Source organism: Gorilla gorilla, chromosome 2, assembly GCF_029281585.2.
Source record: "Gorilla gorilla gorilla isolate KB3781 chromosome 2, NHGRI_mGorGor1-v2.1_pri, whole genome shotgun sequence".
In the NCBI taxonomy this organism is placed as follows: Eukaryota; Metazoa; Chordata; class Mammalia; order Primates; family Hominidae; genus Gorilla; species Gorilla gorilla.
The window spans coordinates 46,619,637-46,637,966 of NC_086017.1; the positions used below are offsets into that span (position 1 = coordinate 46,619,637).

Below are 18,330 nucleotides of genomic sequence, written 5' to 3' on the forward strand. Positions count from 1 at the left end.
CAAGTCCAAGTGACTGGCTTTCTCATCTCTGGTAAGCCAAATCCCATTGCCAAGTTAGTATGTCCTGTCCTCCTTCCCCAACAAGGGATTTGATACAAGATTATGACTGTTGGATCTTAACCTAAAAGAAACTAATCACAAGAGGTAAGCGTGGCAAGTATTTAGGTCACTATGCTAGAAAAAATAAAACTAAATTTCACATGAAAAACCAAACCATGAGGGCACAAACCCAGCATATCTTGCAGCAAGTAAAAGATGCATCGGTGCCGCCTGCCATTAAATAAGTTTTCCAGTTTGAGGGAAGGTTAAATAATCAGACACAAGTCAATACTCCAGCCTCCTTCCAAACTAGCTTGTGCCCACACACGCAAGGCCCTGTTTCTCATGATAGAAGCTGATTGCTCAGACCAAAGGTGAACTAAGCAGTTAATTAGACCACTGTGTGAAAACTTACTAGAATAAATTTGGGCAATCTTATCCAAGCAGGAGACTCATTAGTGCCACCACGGCTGTAGGAGAAATTATCAACTTGTCTGCAGGCATACAGCCTCACATCTCTCCTGGAACTGGGGCAAAGGCTCTCAATGCTCCTACCAGTGCCTGGACAGGTGGGCAGTAGAGGAACTCCGCCTCTCCCTGGGACCCATCACAGCCATGGGCAACACCTAGAATGGCAGGGTGGAGCCGCCTTTCTCCTGTCTCTCCAGACCAGAATAAATTCTCCCCACTTGCTTTGGTTTCTGCCAGTGAGCTTACATCTCCATAAGCAGCATGTGTCTTAATTGCTGAGCCCCAGTCACCACCAGACAATCTAATCAATGTCTCCATAATTAACCTCACCAAATGGAAAGTCATAAATTTAGAACTAAAATGAAATTCTGCTCAGTCTGCATATAGAAACTGACATAGCCCAAAAGGAGACAACAGGGTAATTACCAGAATAATTTAAGAAAACCTTGTTTGGAAGGGAAGGAAAACAAAATAATGTGATACCTAGAATGACCAGATGGATCACATACATTAATCGTAGTTGCTGGGTGACTGCTGGAAAAAATATGTCTCTCACAAATATTTATAAATTAGTGGCATAAAAGCATTTGGCTGACTGGCCAGGCACGATGGCTCATGTAATCCTAGTACTTTGGGAGGCTTAGGCATGTGGATCACTTGAGGTCAGGAGTTTGAGACCAGCCTGGCCAACATGGTGAAACCCCATCTCTACTAAAAATACAAAAAAAAAAAAAAAAAAAAAAACAGCTGGGCATGGTGGCGGGCCCCTGTAATCCCAGCTACTCAGGAAGGTGAGGCAGGAGAATCACTTGAACCCCAGAGATGGAGGTTGCAGTGAGCTGAGGTCGAGCCACTGCACTCCAGCCTGGGTGAAAGGATGAAGCTCCATCTTAAAATAATTAGTCTTAAAAATAAATAAAGCATTTGGCTGACTTAGTATACCAAAGTAAGAAGTGTGTTCCTATTGTGAAATAAGTGAAACATTACCTTCCTCATGGAAGCCCCCAATTCCAAAACCTGGCTCCACTGAGCTTGTAGCAGATTAAATGTTTTGGAAACTCACACTTTGCTTTGAAAATTTATTATGTTAACTATCCAGAGACTGAAGGATATATTTTCAAAATGCCAAATCTGTTTTTAGAGTATGATATGGACCTATGTGAGATATATTATGCCTCTTCTAGTTCCTTCACGCTATAGCTTTTCTCTTTCAATCTCAGGATCATCCCCTGAGCATCAACAATTGCATAAGCAGAACTTGGCGGGGAGGTGGCGGTTAAGATCAGTGGTGCCACTTGTCTCTTCCAGAAAGTGGCCCCAGATGGCCCGATGTTTTTAATTCTTCTGTCTCCAGCTTCTGCTGTCAAGAGTTATTTAATATTCTTCAGTGTTGTCATTTATTTCCTCTACCTAAGCAGCTTAATTACATTTAAGGTCGCACACTGTCTGCAAGTTTTTTGGCTTATTTTTGCAACAAGCACCTCACATATTTGGCTTCAGAACAGTTCCTATCTTAAACCTTGAAATTAAATGAGTGATGTTGTCCTAGAATAATTCTTCTTCCCAGAATCTGTGGGACATCTGATACCATCAAACCCAAACCTCCACCCAAACAAAAAACGTGTCTCAAACATCCTCCCACCAGACTATCGTTCATGTCTGAATGAAATCTCAAAATGGAAAAGACTCCACAACTCTATGCTGTAGTCCATCCCATTTATGGCAAGCTTAGCTTGTGAGGAGATTCACCCCTATGTTGATTCAGAATTCCTTTCCCACTCCTGTTTTCTAAATCTGCCCTCTCCAGTGATGCTGAATAAGAACGCATCCCTCCAAAGATGGGAAGCAAGTATCGTGATCCCCAGCTCGCCTCTGGCTTCTCCAAGCTAGCATCTGTGATGATTAATTTTAGATGACAACTTGACTGGATTAAGGAATACCCAGTAGTGATAAAGTATCATTGGTGGGGGGCGGGGGGATGGTGTCTGTTAGGTATTTCCAGAGGAGATTGGTGTGTGAATCCAGGTGGACCAAGTGCAGAAGATCTGCCCTCAATATGGATGAGCAGCATCCAGCCGGCTGGGGGCTTGGATAGAACGAAAGTAGGGAAAAGGCAATTGGTGTCTCTCTGTCTCTCTCTCTCTGCACTCCCTCCTCCCCCTCCTCCTGGGACATCAGAACTGCAGGCTTTCTAGCCTTTGGGCTCCAAGACTTATACCAGTAACCCCTGGGTTCTCAGGCCTTCAGACTTGGGCTGAGCCACGCTACTGGTATCCCAGGGTCTCCAGCTTGTGGACAGCCAGTCACGGGACTTCTCAGTCTCCATAATCATGTGAGCCAAGTCCCCTAATAAATCCCCTCTCATACATCTCTATAAACATATATCCTATTGGTTCTGTCTCTCTAGAGAACTCTGGCTAATACAATAACCAAGGATGCTCTGGTGAATCCTTACAGGACCTGGTCTCCTGGTCACCCTCCCTCATTCATCCCTATTCCAAGTGCAGCCCCTGGACCCTGGACCAGCACCATCAGCATCTCCTGTGAGCTGGTTACAGCTCTCAGCTGCCCCAGAGCCCCTGAAACAGAATCTGCATTTCCTCACAACCTCAGAGAGGTCTGTGTGCACAGTAAAGTTCTGGATGGCCCCCATGATGCCTTTCTTAACCAAGAATGCCCAGCACCAAACGCCACACACCAGGTGTGATTCGATCAGAGCAGAGGACCTCAGGACTCTCGGCTGACCAGGCACTGGGTGGTCATCAAGACAGCCAAAGACCCCATCAAATGACCCACTTCAGTGTCCCTGCCTGAGAAAACCTTTCAGGGTTTTCCCGGGTTGTGTGGTGGGGGGGGTACAAAAGCCCCCTTTACACACATCTCACTTTGCCCTCACCCCACATCTCCCTGTATCTCTTTTGCAGCCTAGCTAAACTCGCTGCTCTGGGCCATGTTCTTGCTGGGGCTCATTTTCGGTTGTTCCCTAACTGAAAGGGTGTAAGAGGTTACTTTACACGGCACTGTAATGACTGTTATCTGTCTGCATCTATCATCCTTTTCCAGCCACGCCAAAGTGTCATGCTTGGAATTCAAGTGGTCTACATTATTTACATAGGCATTCAGATAGCATCTGGATAATCTCAAAGCTTCAAGAAGAATCTTTATTTTTCTGAACAATTAACTCTGCGCTCTCCTTCAATGGTACCTCAATTTAAATGTGATCTTGCAATTCTCATCTCTGAACAGAAGATGGAAGCAGAGTACAGACCAAACAACAAGTGACTCCCTTAAGGATTAAGACATGGATAAAGTTTATTTATCTTTGCCACCTTCTTACTTGATCCTTCATGGTTTCTCATACTTTTTCCCTCCAAGGTCCATTTTCAACTGGCTGTGAAGAATGAAATGATCTTAGAAACCAATTCACATTAAAATGCCAATACCTAAAATCCGTTTATATTTCAACGACAGCAAAATATACCATAACACAGGCCAGGTGCAGTGGCTCAGGCCTGTAATTCCAGCACTTTGGGAGGCCAAGGCAGGTGGATCACTTGAGTCCAGGAGTTTGAAGTGAGCCAACACAACATGGCGAAACCTCATCTCTACAAAAAATACCAAAATATTAGCCAGTTGTGGTGGTTTATACCTGTGGTCCCAGCTATTTGGGAGGCTAAGGTGGGGGGAGTCTGGAAGGCGGATGTTGCAGTGAGCTGAGATCACACCACTGCACCCAGCCTGGGTGACAGAGTGAGACTGTCTCAAAATATATGTACATACACCATATATATATATACACACACACACACACACACACACACACACACACACACACATAAACATACCATAATACAAAAGTATGACTGAAAAAAAAAAATCAGTGAGGACAAAGTCTTCCCTGGGACCTGTCACATGGCATGTTCACAAGATAAGATGCTTTTGGTGTCTGTTTATTGTATCTGCTTATTTCTACTTAATTAAAATCTCATATTCATTCGACAAATATTTACACACTTACCATCTGCCAGGCAGTGTTTGCAATATTAAGAATAAAGTAGTGAAGGAAACAGACAAAGTTCTTTTTCTTATGAAGCCTCCTTTCTATTAATGAACAATATTCAAATAAATATGTAATCTCAGGCAGTGAAAAGCGTTATGAAAAAGTAAAAGTGGGATAAGGGCTGCGTTGTCTAGTACAGTATCCACTAAGTACACATGGCTATTGATTTTTACATGAAACTTAAAATGCAATTCCTTAGACAGGAGGAACTGCCCATGTGGCTAGAGGCTACCACATTGGGCTATGCAGATACAGGAAATCTGTATCTCCATCATCACAGAAAATTCTACTGGCAATGCTGGCACAGTGGCAGGAGTTCTTTTTTTTTTTAATAAGGTGGTTAAGGAAGGACTCACTGAGGAAGTAACATCTGAAAGAAGGCAGGGGTGAGCCATATTAAGACGTGAGGAGCAAGTTTTCAGGTAGAAGAAACAGCAAATGCGAAGGCCGAGGGGCATGCATGGTTTGATGTAGCAAGCGGGCAGGAGCAGGGCGAGTGAGGAGCTGAGTGGCTGGAGAGTGGCTTTGAGAGGAAGATGGAGTCCACATCATATAAGACCTTCCAGGCCATGGAAATGACCTTGGCTTTTATTCTGAATGTGAATGTGAAGGGAAGCTAATGGCAGCTCTGAGCAAAGAAGTCACTGTAATGCGCTGTCTTTTTAACCCAGTGTCTGGTCAGAGGTGGCCAGCCCAGCTGATGAAGGAATGGACTTTGGACTGTAGGTGTTTCCTGAACTTGATAGCCTCATATTTCACAGTACACTTTACTTCACCACCTAGTCATCCAATCAGATGATCATCTCAAATTCAACATGCCGGAAACTGATTTCACCTCCACCCTGCTTCTCTCCCACAGTTCCTCAACCCAGAGAATGGCTCCATTATCACATAAAGATACTGTCATATCTCCCAACTTAAAAAAAAGACAACCCTTATTTTCTCTGCATCCCTCTTTAGCTACTGTCCATTTCTATGATCTCCTTTGTGGGTGCACACACACACACACACACACACACACACACACACACACCCTTGAAAGAGGTGTCTATACACACTGTCTACAGTATTCCACCTTCCATTCTGTCCTAACTCAGTCAGACTCTTATCCCCATAACTACACAGAAACCACCCTCCTCCATTAGAAAGATGGGGCCACGACTGATCCAGCTTCAGGTCATAAACATCTGTTACCCTTGAGTCTTCTCTTTCCTCATCCACAGCATTCAATCCACTCACAAGTCTTGTCTTTACCCTTAGGATGACCACTTCTCCCCATCTTTACTGCAGTCCCCAAGACCAAGCCACCATCATCTCTTGCTGGGACCATGGCTGCGGACTCCTCACTCCTTCTTTTCTCCCTCCCCTCTCATAACCCCTAACATGTGGGACTTCCACAAGATGAACCAGAACCTGAGGGTTTCTGTTGCAATTAGACAACTAGACCTGAGACCTCAGAAACTTGAAGAGATTTACTAAGCTGTTTCCTCAGCTTAAGAGCATTTTCTGAATACCCTTAAAGACTTTTAAGAAAGTTAATCTTAGACCCTCAAATGGCTCACAAGAATATACTCTTTTAGACAGGTGATAACATACATGAACACAGGGATTAAGCGGACTAAAGGAAGGTGCTGTTATGTTCATTTACCAAACGACCTGAACTTCAGGCCTCCTTGATGAAATGAGGTCACAGTTTTAGAAGATATCCACCAAGTTGATAAATAGGAACCATGCTTTAAAATTGTTTTTGTTGTTGAAAATTTACTACAGACAGTAACTTATTAGACACCTATCCTTTTAGGTGGATGTTTCGAAAGTAACTTACAGAGGAAAGAAAACCTCAATCCTCAAGATGATCCAGTATCTACAATTTTGAAGACTTTGAGAAATTTCCTGTAACCTCTGCCTATGTGGCCAAACCCTGGAAATACATAAGTTCACTGAGTGTACAGATACTATTATTGTCCTGGAAATTGCTGAAATGGATACTGAGAGCCTCTCTTACCAATGTAAACCTACAGTCATAACTGCAATGATTTCTGACAAGAATATACCCCGTAGTTCTCCAGAGGAGTTCAATCTCTTACATAACAGCATTCTCACTGACTCGATCAAAATTGGCCAGTGACCTAAAGACTTGTGTCACTGTACTTTTTCTTTGGTAATTTCATGTTATTGCTGAAATTCACATTTATTTATTTTATTAAGTAGAGCTTAAGTATACTTCATAGTTGTTACTAGTTTTTTTAATTAATGTGATTGGGGTATAAATGCATTCATGAATACTTGGACTATTAATGAGAAGACATGAATACCTCTGTCTTGGAAGCTAAGGGAAAGGAGATTGAAATTGAAGCTGTTAGAAGAGAAATCTTGCTGATCAAGGAGAATTATGCATTGCAGAACCAGTGACTACCATAGCAATAATCAGTGAGTCCTTGTATAGCAAAATAGAAGAGAAAAAGAACTTACAGAATTCAGACCAAGAAAATGATTGAACAGGTTCACGGTAAAGGGAGAATGAGCAGGAAGTGTGGCCGGCTACTCTTTATCCTTCTGGATTTTCCCTGCCACCCTTAGGGACACCAGTCACTGCCCTGTCCTAGTCATATTCACCAGTAAATATACAGACAAGCCCGTTTCTTCCTAGAACCAGCAGGAGGCCAGAAAGAGGGTACAACCTTTGTCCTTGACCAAGCTGAGACCTGTTCCCACCATCACCACCACCATCTCTCCTGGATTTCAGGGATCTCTGCTCCCAGCACTCCAGGGCTGTAACAGCTAGTCTGGGGGCAGTAGCAGAATTGGAGACATGAACATCCTATATGCTAGTGGAGGTGTAGCAGCATGCCCACCCTGCTGATTCCTTTCCACTCTGTTTCCAGTGCAAGAACACATCCTTCTCTTCCCCTTATTCTGGAAGAAATGTTCTCAAATGACAGTGCTCAGTGTTCATGTCTGACACCTCTTCAGTCCCTTCCCCCATCCTGCTCACCCAGCTTCCTTTGCTGGATATAATCTCTCAGCCATCAGCTATAAATAACCTGGCCTTTGCCCTTCCACCCTGTGTGAGCTGGTCTAATCATCATCATCACTATTCCAGCTCCTGTTTGCTTCCCCACTTCCTTCCCCAGAGCCCAGCCACCACCACCCAGCATATTCCAACTCCTCCAAGGAGCACACACTGGCAGAAGCAGCAATTAACACTGGTATTTCTGCAAGCTGGAAATTCTTATAATTAAAACTTATTTTGTAAGATCTCAGGAGTCTAAATAACCCTAAGGGAAGAAGAGCACCATCATCTTATCAGGAAATGTAATCAGTAGAAATAGATAAACTCAATAATATAGGCCTAAAATTTTACTCTAGGGCACAGTTATCAGATATAAATATTTCTGTTGATTAAAACATGAAAGCTTACTATATTCATTAGGAGCTTTTAGCACATACAGATAGTCTCTAAAAGCAGCAACACTTACAATCAGCCATGTAATCAAAAGTTAGTTCTGACATAATCACTTCCCAAAGCTTAACAAAGACAGGTCTTAACAGACACAGCAGCCATCCATTAAAGGAAGAAACAATTAGTTTGACAATATAAAGCTCAACACAAGTGCAAAACATTAAATTAAAGGCAACTGAAGAACACCAACTTATGGACAGTAGTCACCAATGTGATAATTATTAATATTTTAAATCTTAGAAGGCCAAACAAATTTGCAATGTAATTATATCAGCAACTTTAGAGATAACACCTTGCTAAACCCAGACAATGAGTCAACTGTCAATCCAACATTATCTCTACCTCTGTCTGAAAAACCAAAAAGCGCTGACATCAGATAGCATTTAGACTTCTGACATAACAATATGTTAAACTTTACTCACCCAGAAAAAGGATAAACATGTTTTATAAATGTGCCAGACCTGTCCACTTTGATAAATGCAAGCTGACAAATTATCCACAGGAAAACAAATATATTAACCTATTCCACATAAGATGGCTCAAATATGTAGCTTTCTACAGTTTCTGAAGAAGCCATACCACCACAAAAAAAGTTTTTTTATTTGAAATATATATATATATGGACTATATACATATATATACATATATGTATATATGTATATATACGTATATATACGTGTATATACGTATATACGTATATATGGACTTTCTTCAAAATCAGAAAAAAGAAAGGGTCTACATATCAATTGGGATCAATTCCAATAAACAAAAGCTCATGCATTTAGACTGAAAAAATTATAACCACTCTGTAGTTTGCCTTCTCTCTCTCTCTTTCTCTCTCTGTCTCTCTCTCTCTCTCACACACACACAATTCCATTGCCCCAGAGCACTAAAACATGCATGTACTGACATTTAAACCATGAAGAACTACCCAGAGGCAAGTAGCTTGTCCATATTAAACATATTCCTTGCTGTTTTCCTACTTCCTCAAACCACCCTCCATGTGATCTATAACAGTGCTGACTTTCTCCATCTCAAAAATAGCTGATAAATCCCTTCACACAAATGAGAGCTTCTATTGCCCAAGAGATGGGTCGACTCAACCGACTGGTTCCAGGATCTTGTTAGAAAATGCAAACTAAGCTAACTGTCTCCAAAAGAAAATCATCTCATTCCACATAGCTGAGAACTTGTATAACTGTTTTAATGCTATAGTAGGCACATGACTGAAATGTTCAGCTCGTGGGACCTCCTCAGGCCTCGAAAGGGATCTCTCCTGCTTAGACAATTCAGTGAAAGAAGCAGAGAGTTGTTAAAGAACACTGCTCTGTTGCAATTCCAAAGTGTCCATAATAAAGAGTGTACAGTACATTGCACATGGAAGACATCTGGGCTCAGACCCAAATGACAGGAAGAATCAAAAAGTGAGTAAAGAAAGGAAAAAGACATCCAGCTAATGCAAAAAATGAAATTGTTCAAAGAGAGTTATTTGATGGTAATTCAGACCACTCATCCAACCAGTCAAACTGCTTCTGTAATTCTATGAGTTAGGACAAAAACACAAAAACGAGGTTGCTCGACTTAGTGGTCAATGTAGACCTCATTTCACTGGATAATTAGCTTGACTCACTCAGTGTTTCACCTGCTTGTGAGAGCAGTTTACAGACAGGCGAATGCAACTGGGATGGTGTCCCCAGGCTGAGTCTACAGCCATGGAAATTAAAGAAAACAGCGTAAATCCCTTCCCCCACCTTCCCAGCTTCCCGCCAAAATATGGCCCATCAAAATCACTGTGTTCATTCACTATTGCTTTATCTGCAATGATGTGACTTTGAATGCTTACTCATGATACTCACCTTGATATCAGGGTTGTTTTTAATGTAATAATAGTGATAGTCTCTGCCACTGATGGAGTTCTTGCTGTTTCCCAGGCAGCATGGTGTGGCCTTTAGGCATTCATACAACTCACATGTATTAAATGTCGACCAAGTGACAGAACTGTTCTAGGTTTGGGAGCACAATCTGAATGAAACAAAGTCCATGCTGTCATGGAACTTTCTCTCCAATAAGAGGAGGGAGACAGAAAGGCAAATATAGACTCTATCAAGTGGTGATTGGGGCGATAAAGAAGAAAGTGGGTGAACGTGCCAGAGGGTGACAGTGTCACCCTGACAAAGACCTCCTGGCACACACTTGTACTCAAACACACTAAGTTTACCGACTCATTGTAATAAGGGAGAACACGTACTGTTGGGATCTGGGAATCAAAGTAAGAGAGTGTTTAAAGGACTCATGATAATATGTGGGCTGTGTTAGATGATTTTGGGGGAGGATTCATGAAAGCAGGGTTTTGCTCTGGGCTGGATAGTGTCAGCACGTGGCGGTAATTCTATAATCAGGTATCTTAATAATTCTTACATGAAGGTAGGAAGGATGAAGCAACGCAGTCAGTCACTCATAGCAGCCGCAAAGGGGACATGTGACCTTATATGTGGTTTGGACAATATTCTTATTTTTATCTGCATTTGGACATCGGTATAAAGGGGTTTTGCTTTTGTCTTGATCCATTATGGTCAGAGTGGCCTTATCTGATGCTGTGATCTGTGAAATTGCTTATGCTCAACAGAAGAATGGCATAGCTGAGATAAGAGTGTCAGGCCAGCTCCCAGCTGTCAGGGGCTGCTTTTCTTTTTCCCATACTCAAACCGCAGGCAACCTTCCAAAACAGGCACCATTACCATCTCTCTTTTACAAAATGATGAAACTAAGGTCCAGCAAGATAAAGGACTTATCTAAGAGCAAACAACTAAGAAAGCCAGGATTCAAACCCAAGTTATCTGACCACAGAGCCAGCCTCATTGGCACTCCTTACACAGACCCTTACAGTGCTGCACCTTTTCACCTTTTGAGCTGCGTAGCAAAGCGTTATCTTCAAAAAGACCAAAGTGGCATCTCAGTGGGAAGGTGATGCCACTGAGGCATGGGTGGATGATGCACACAAAGCCTCGAGGGATAGCTGCCATCAGTAGGCATCCCAGTACCTAAGTGCCAAGAAATTAAGTCCACGTAGTCACTATCAAGACAAAAGCATTTTTCTCCCAGAGATGAAGAGACATTTTCCATTTTATTTAAATTGGAAGGTTTCTTTTCCCGTAAGTTAATCAAAACTAATTTATCTCAGCAACTTATGACCTATAACCATAGTTTTAAATACTGGAACAAGTATATTATAATAACATAAAAGTAAAATTCTAGTGTGTAAAGGTGACAGAGTATAAAACAATTAATATCAATTTTATCCCATATTCTAAAAACACCCTCTCCCATATCATCAAAAGTCAAGGCTTACCAAAAGGTTTTCCGGCTTCAGGTCCCGGTGGACAATGCTCTTGTCGTGCATGTGGACGAGGGCTTTGCATAAGTCCATGATCATGAGGGCAGCATCGGGCTCCGGGAACTTCACACTTTCTATGATGGCGTCAAAAAGGTCTCCTCCCTGCACGTACTCCAGGATCAGGTAGATTTCCATGTCTGTTTCATAGACTTCATGCAATTTCACGATGTTGGGGTGAGAGAGGCTCTGGATGATCAAGATCTCACTGTCCACCATGTCCTCCTTGCCCTTGAGTCTGGACTTGTCAATGATCTTCATCGCATAGGCCTGCCTGGTCTCGCGGTGTCTGCACTCCTTCACGACAGCAAAGTTCCCATCCCCGATGACCCGGCCAGTCTCATAATGCTTTTCCACATTGGCGGCAATGATGCCCATGGGCCGTGGCTTCCGACCGCTGGGCCGCTCTGGCTTGTTTTCTTCTGGCCTCGTCTTGGGCTCCTTTTCTAGCTTTGCAGGTTGGTCATCTCTGAGAGTCATCCTTCTGCCTCCAGACATAAATGGCTTTTTCTCCTTCTCTGCCTCCTTCTCTTCTCCTCGGGTCCTGCGGAGCTTCTCAAAGCCCGCCTGGTGCTCTCTCAGGAGCCAGCCACCATGTTTGCTCCTGCTCATGGGCCTGGTGTCCTTCTTCACCTCCCTCAGCCCCTCCTCTGTGACAGGAAGAACTTCCACAAGGTCCTTCTTGGCCTTGGCTGCTCCCTGAGCATGGCTTTCTTGATCCTCTGGGCCTCTGTCCTCTTTCTTGTCCGTGCTCTTGCTGGGTCTCCTCAGCTCTTGAGTGGGATTCCTGGGGCTGCTCCTGTGGCTGTCACCCTTCCACCCTTCCTCCCCACTTGCAGAATTTGCCTCGGGAGACCTCCTGCAGCTTCTGGTCCTCACCAGCTTCTCCATATCATACATTGGGCCCTTCCCCATATCCAGCTCACTGGTCCCCAGAGAAAGCCTCTCACGCTCCAGGCTCTGCTGGAGCTCCCTCTCTCTCTTGCACTTCTCGCATCTGATAATTTCACCCGAGGTCTTTTCAATCTCCACCCCAAGGTGCTTCTCTCCCCTTGCGTGCCTCTCTTCCAGAGTGGCTTCCCTGGGGGGCTTGCTACTGGGTTCTGGCTCCCATTTCCCCCTCCCCCACTTCTTCTGGGTCCTCGCTCTGTCATCTAGTGAAAGCTCCTCGGGGATCTTCCCCTGGTGCCTCATGGCTGCCTTGCATCCTGCAACTTCGCTGCAGCTCTTGGGGGTCTCGGTCTCCCCACAGCGGTGGTCTCCTTTCAGAGCCTTGCTAAACAGCCTGCTCCTCAGCCTTGGAGAAGGGGCACGGCTGTGCTGGGCCAGTGTCAGGGCCCGGGCTTTGTTGGGGTACAGTTCTTCTACAGCCACCTGAATGCTCTTCAGTGTCAGTGGTTCTTTGCCCATAGCTATGAAAGCATCCCCTTCCCTGAAGAAATCAGAGATGCTCCTGATTTCCCTGCCCTTGAGGTTAAACAGTTTCCTCACACGGTCATTCTTCCATCTGGGAGAGCTCAAGGCTTCTGAGATGTCAGCTAAGAGCTGCTCGAATGTCTGCACTGATCGCCTGTTGAGGAGCAGGGTGATCTTTCGGGGGCGCTGCCCACCCAGCTTCACTACGGTCACGACCCTGGGCTTCAGAGGGCTGTTCTCAGGATGTGCTGAGTGAAGGCCATTCCGAGGGCAGAACAAGGGCACGACGGGGCCACGCGGCCCCAGGAATGGTTTCTCCAGATTCCCTCGGCTGGCAGGCAGCCAGGAGCCTTGCAGCTTCCGCTCTGTGATTCTCGAGCTTAAATATTTTAGAGAATGGTCACATAGGCCTTGCTGTCCTGCAACAAGAAAAGGACAACAGAGTATTAGTTAAGATGGGTTCAGAGAGCCCTCAGCCTTCACCAAAACTTTACTAAAGATGACTGATTCTAGTATTACAGTTTATAAGTGTGGTTCCTGAGAGTCTGTTAGAAATGACAGAGCCTTTATATTTAGGTCTAATTCCCAGTCTCCTCTACACCAAGAGTGCAGAATAGAGTAAGCATTGGGCTCGCAGTGATTCCTGTAGGCCTCACAGGGGCCCCCAGGATGGGCCACACCTCAGGAGCTGATACAGTTTGGCTCTGTGTCCCCACCCAAATCTCATCTTGAATTGTACTCCCATAATTCCCACATATTGTGGGAGAAACCTAGTGGGAGATAATTGAATCATGGGGGCAGTTTCCCCAATACTGTTCTCATGGTAGTGAATAAATCTCATCAGATCTGATGGTTACATCAGGGGTTTCCGCTTTTGCATCTTCCTCATTCTCTCTTTGCCTGCTGCCATCCATGTAAGATGGGACTTGCCCTTCCTTGCCTTCCGCCATGATTGTGAGGCTTCCCCAGCCACGTGGAACTAACTGTAAGTCCAAGAAAACCTTTCTCTGTAAATTGCCCAGTCTCAGGTATGTCTTTATAAGCAGCATGAAAAGGGACTAATACAGGAGCCCTCTCACGGTGAGGCCTGACTCTGTAAACACAACTCCAGCTACCCCAAAGTGAACTGACCTTCAAGGATCTACAGCTGAGATAAAAAGGGCCAGTTTTGCTGCCCATGAAACACCAACAAGAGTCAGGAACATTCTAGAACTTTGAAGGGCCAGGTTTGCTGCCCATGAAACGCCAACAAGAGGCAGGAACATTCCAGAACTTTGAAAAACCCGATCTTACCCATCTCTTTGCCAAGAACATTTTTTTTCAGCTTGACTTTGAACTCACTCAAGGTGGAGCAGTATGCGAAGAGGTTATGGTCACAGGATTTGAGACAGATCTGGATTTAAATCCTGGCATGGCCACGGACTGCTTGTGTGAACCTGGACAAATTATTTGCACTTCTTTTTTTTTTTTTTTTTCATTTATAAAGTAAGAATGCTACACCTCCCTCCCAGGGTTTTTGTGAAGAATAAATGATCAAATTACAACTTACCTAAGAGAGTGCCTGACACATAGTAAGGACATAATAGTTGCTAGTTATTAACACCGTCATTGTGATCTTAATATCTATTTTATATTATAATTTCACTGTATTAGTAGTATAATCTATCAATAAGGTAGAAGTCTACTGTGCACAGCTTCATCTGGCATCACAAGAACTCATGGACCAACATGATGTGGTAGGTATTTCTTAAAGCTCTGACTGAGATTCACTTGCATTAGAGTTAGTATAGGAAAATTGAAGAAGGTTTCAATCTAGGTGTAAAAACTTGCTTGTCCAGATGGTTTTCCCTCTTCTTATTAAAAAAAATGTAAAGAAACCAAGGTTCAGAGCTTAAGTAATGAGAATGTACATGAATAAAACAAGACTTTTGTATTTCCTGATTGACTATACCCAGCCAGAGTAAAACAGGTGAGGCAGGAGTGGTTTAATTTCCTCAATTTCTATCCAGGTCAGGAAGAGAAATTGGAAAACAACAGAAAGTATAACTCAGTTAAGCCACAAGGATAGGATGACAATTATTAAAGTTACCCTGCAGGACCCATATGTCATATCCTACATGGAAGAATCTGCTGTTTATGCTTCCTTTAAAAAGAAATTTAAAATAATCATTTATACGTGTATTTGAATCAACTGTAGCAGAAACTCCAGTTGTGCCAGGATGAGATTTTGGCCCAGCAAATCTACACAGAATGTTTTTTGTTTTTTAATTATAATGTACAATCTGTTCTGAGATGATTTCCATCTAGACGCAGGTGTCAGATGAGATGACAAGGTAGTGGCTGATACTGATCTTCCCACACACCACAAATTTATGAGCTTAACAATCACATTTACAGTTAAACTACATATGGACATCTGTTATCCCTTTCTTCTCACAGCCTCTTTAATTAATCTGCCTCCATTTTTGTCTGAGATAGCTGATGTTGAGAGAAAGAAAGAGAGCTACAGAAGGAATACTAGTTTGTATTTCCTGTATTGGGGAACTGAGGAACGGTGTCAAGGAAGGTGACTGTCAAACGCATGTGCACAAAAGGGCGGGTGTTCTTGTTGGTTTTTCTTATGTGCTTCACACACAGTAGGATCCTTGATACATACTGTCAGACTAAGTAAATGAAGTCCTGATTATTTTCTCGGAAGACTCAGTATAGGGACAGAGAAAGAGATTTTAGCCTATATCCTGGACTGAGGCTTTTCCAAGCAGATGTGGGAAAAGGATAGGCAGGCCCAAAGGATCAACTGCTGGCTGTGGTCACAAGAGGGCAGACCTACCAGGAAAACCTAGAGGCATAAAGAGGATGTAATGAAATCCAATGGAAGTACCAGGAGAATGAGCAACCAAGAGTGCTAGGAAGACAAGATTTGAGTTGGGTTTTCAACACCTAATGAGGTAGAGGCCACCCAGTACATAGCAAAGGAACCATGACATAGGGCTGGACCAGTTGTCCACACGGCCACTGAGGTCAGCACAGATGAAGGTAAGACTCAGTGTGGAGAGGAAGACACTGGTAACATGGAGAAATGAATGGTCAGCCACTATATGACAGTGGCAAAGCAAGGGTGTATATTGTATCATGGGATGATATAAGCCTCAGCTAAGGAAAGGTGTTATAGGAGGGAAGAAAAATAATAGCTCTGAAGCAGACCTGGGGAGCTAAATTCTGAGCTCTACCTTCAAAATCTATAGTCCCTGGAAAGGAAGAATTATCCATTACAGGGAAGAAATAGGAGAGGGATCCTCAGGGGAGAACCGATAGGACAAAGGAACATTCAGTGAATACCTTAAGGATGTTTGAACATTTAGCATAGAAGGAGGTTCAGGAAAGCCCCTGAACCCTCCTAAAAGGTCCAAGATGGGATGTCAGGGAGGCATAAAGCAGTGCTCATGAAACAGGACTGACAGTAATGGGCTTTATGTATTGAGTGTTGACATAGAGTGACAAAGAGGCCCAAATTACAATAGGACCAGTGGCCTCAAGTTCCCAAACATTGGAACTGTAGAGTCTGAGGGTGGTAATGGATGACTTGGCACAATGGTACCCAGAGCTGGGTAGGGAGAAGAGGGGATGTGCTCTCTGGGATTTCTGTGCTCAGCCAATTTCAGCAGACCCTACCTCAAAACTTGCCCTGATCCCTAGTGGTTAGGAGAACAATCTGGGAACATCCCATCCCTGAACAAAGAATAAGCTCCATAAGAACAGCCTCCATCCCAGGGCATGGCGTAAAAGGATGTAAAGAGAGAACAGCTCAGGCTCCATCACACCAACATCAGACATGCTCATTCCACTGCCTGGGCATTCACAAGCTTATTCAAAAGCTCCTTGGTCTGCAGCAAAAGTGACAATTCAGTCTCCACCTCCTCAGCATAACTGGGTCCTACTGAAATAGCACTTCTTCTAGCTATGACTGCTTCAAGCGACTGGGAAGCACCAGGAAAATGCAACCTTCGGATGCACTGATTTTTATCTTCTCTTCCACAAGACCTCTTTCCTCTTTTAAAGTAGTCTAGAGCAAAATTTTCTTCTTTACAGGTAAGAGAAAAAAAATAAGAAGACTATGAATGCTTGGTCCATGGGCAGGGAGAGCAAACATCAGAGAGAGCACAGCATATCCTTTAGGCCTGGGGCTCAGTCTCTGGGAACGTGCTCATGCCCCAGGACAACTGCACACAGAGTACTTTCAGTCTCCCACTAAGCACCACTGTCCAGAACCTACCCCAATCAACCTTACTAGAAAGCCACAGGCCTGCCCGAGTCCACTCAGCTCCAGCAACACCTTTACTTACAAAATCAGTAAAGTGGAACCATATGAAATTGCTAGTAGTTCTACCAATTTTGAACCATAAAAAAACAAATTTCATGTGGCTCACCCTCATACCGGTTGAGTATCCCAAAACCAAAAATACAAAATCTAAAATGCTCCAAAGTCTGCAAACTTTTTGAGCACTGACATTCCTACCAAAGGAAATGATCATTGGAGCATTTCAGACTTCAGATTTTCAGATCTGGGATGCTCAACTGGTAAGTATAATGCAAATATCCCAAAATCCAAAAAAAAAAAAAAAAAAAAAAGTCCTTGAAATAAAAAAAAAAAACAAAATAAAATAAAATAAAATAATAAAAAACCACTTTCGGTCCCAAGCATTTTGGATAAGGGAGACTTACTCAACCTGTATAATCTAGGATAATAATCCATATTCTGTCCCTATATCAACAGTAAATTGTTTATGAAGCCATAGATAGTAAAAATTAAACATGCTAATTCTGTCTTCAGCCACCAAGCCAACCACATCCCAGGAAGTAACGCAGGGAGAATATGTTCTTATTAACATCTTATTTTTTTCTTATTAACACCTTATTTTTCTGTTAACTTGCTACAGCAAAATAAATTGACCTGGACTTGACAAAACTGCTTCTTCTACTTCATTACACCAAAATACAAATGTTTACAGGGTCTCTCCTCAATGCTAATCTAACCCCACATATACAGAAGAGCAAGCACTACTTTTGATAAGCCATCCATCTGCTCAATAACCTACAGTAGCTCCTTATTAGCCTCCTTGAGTTCCAAACCCAAATTCCTCTGCTTGACACATAAGGCCCTTCACAATTCCAACCCACTCCACCTCCACTCCCCCACCAATCCAAGCCTCACCATCTTGTAAAGCCTAAGACCCATCTCTACTCCCAAACCTTCTCTGTCCTCGTAAGTTCGCAGTGATAGCTCCCTCCCCTGAAGACCTGCTCATTCATTAAAGCAAAATTTAGCACGAATGCCTGAGACCAACACCTAGCACAGAATGTGGAACATATGGTTTTGCCTGCTGCACATCTCAGCTAATTGTTACTTCATCTTAGTAGGTGTAAACATTCTCCCTCTCAACTAAACTGTAAGCTCTCCAAAAGCAGAGACCAGGGTTTATGCAAACCCCC

The 18,330-nt window shown here is 43.4% G+C and overlaps 1 protein-coding gene across 1 annotated transcript in view; it reads right to left on the reverse strand.

The window, feature by feature from the left end:
• DCLK3 (doublecortin like kinase 3) overlaps positions 1–18,330 on the reverse strand; it is a 50,018-nt gene that overhangs the window by 10,985 nt on the left and 20,703 nt on the right. Inside the window, exon 2 of the mRNA XM_055381781.2 lies at positions 11,383–13,259. Coding sequence (XP_055237756.2) covers positions 11,383–13,259 — 1,877 coding nt within the window. The remainder of the gene's footprint in view (positions 1–11,382; positions 13,260–18,330) is intronic.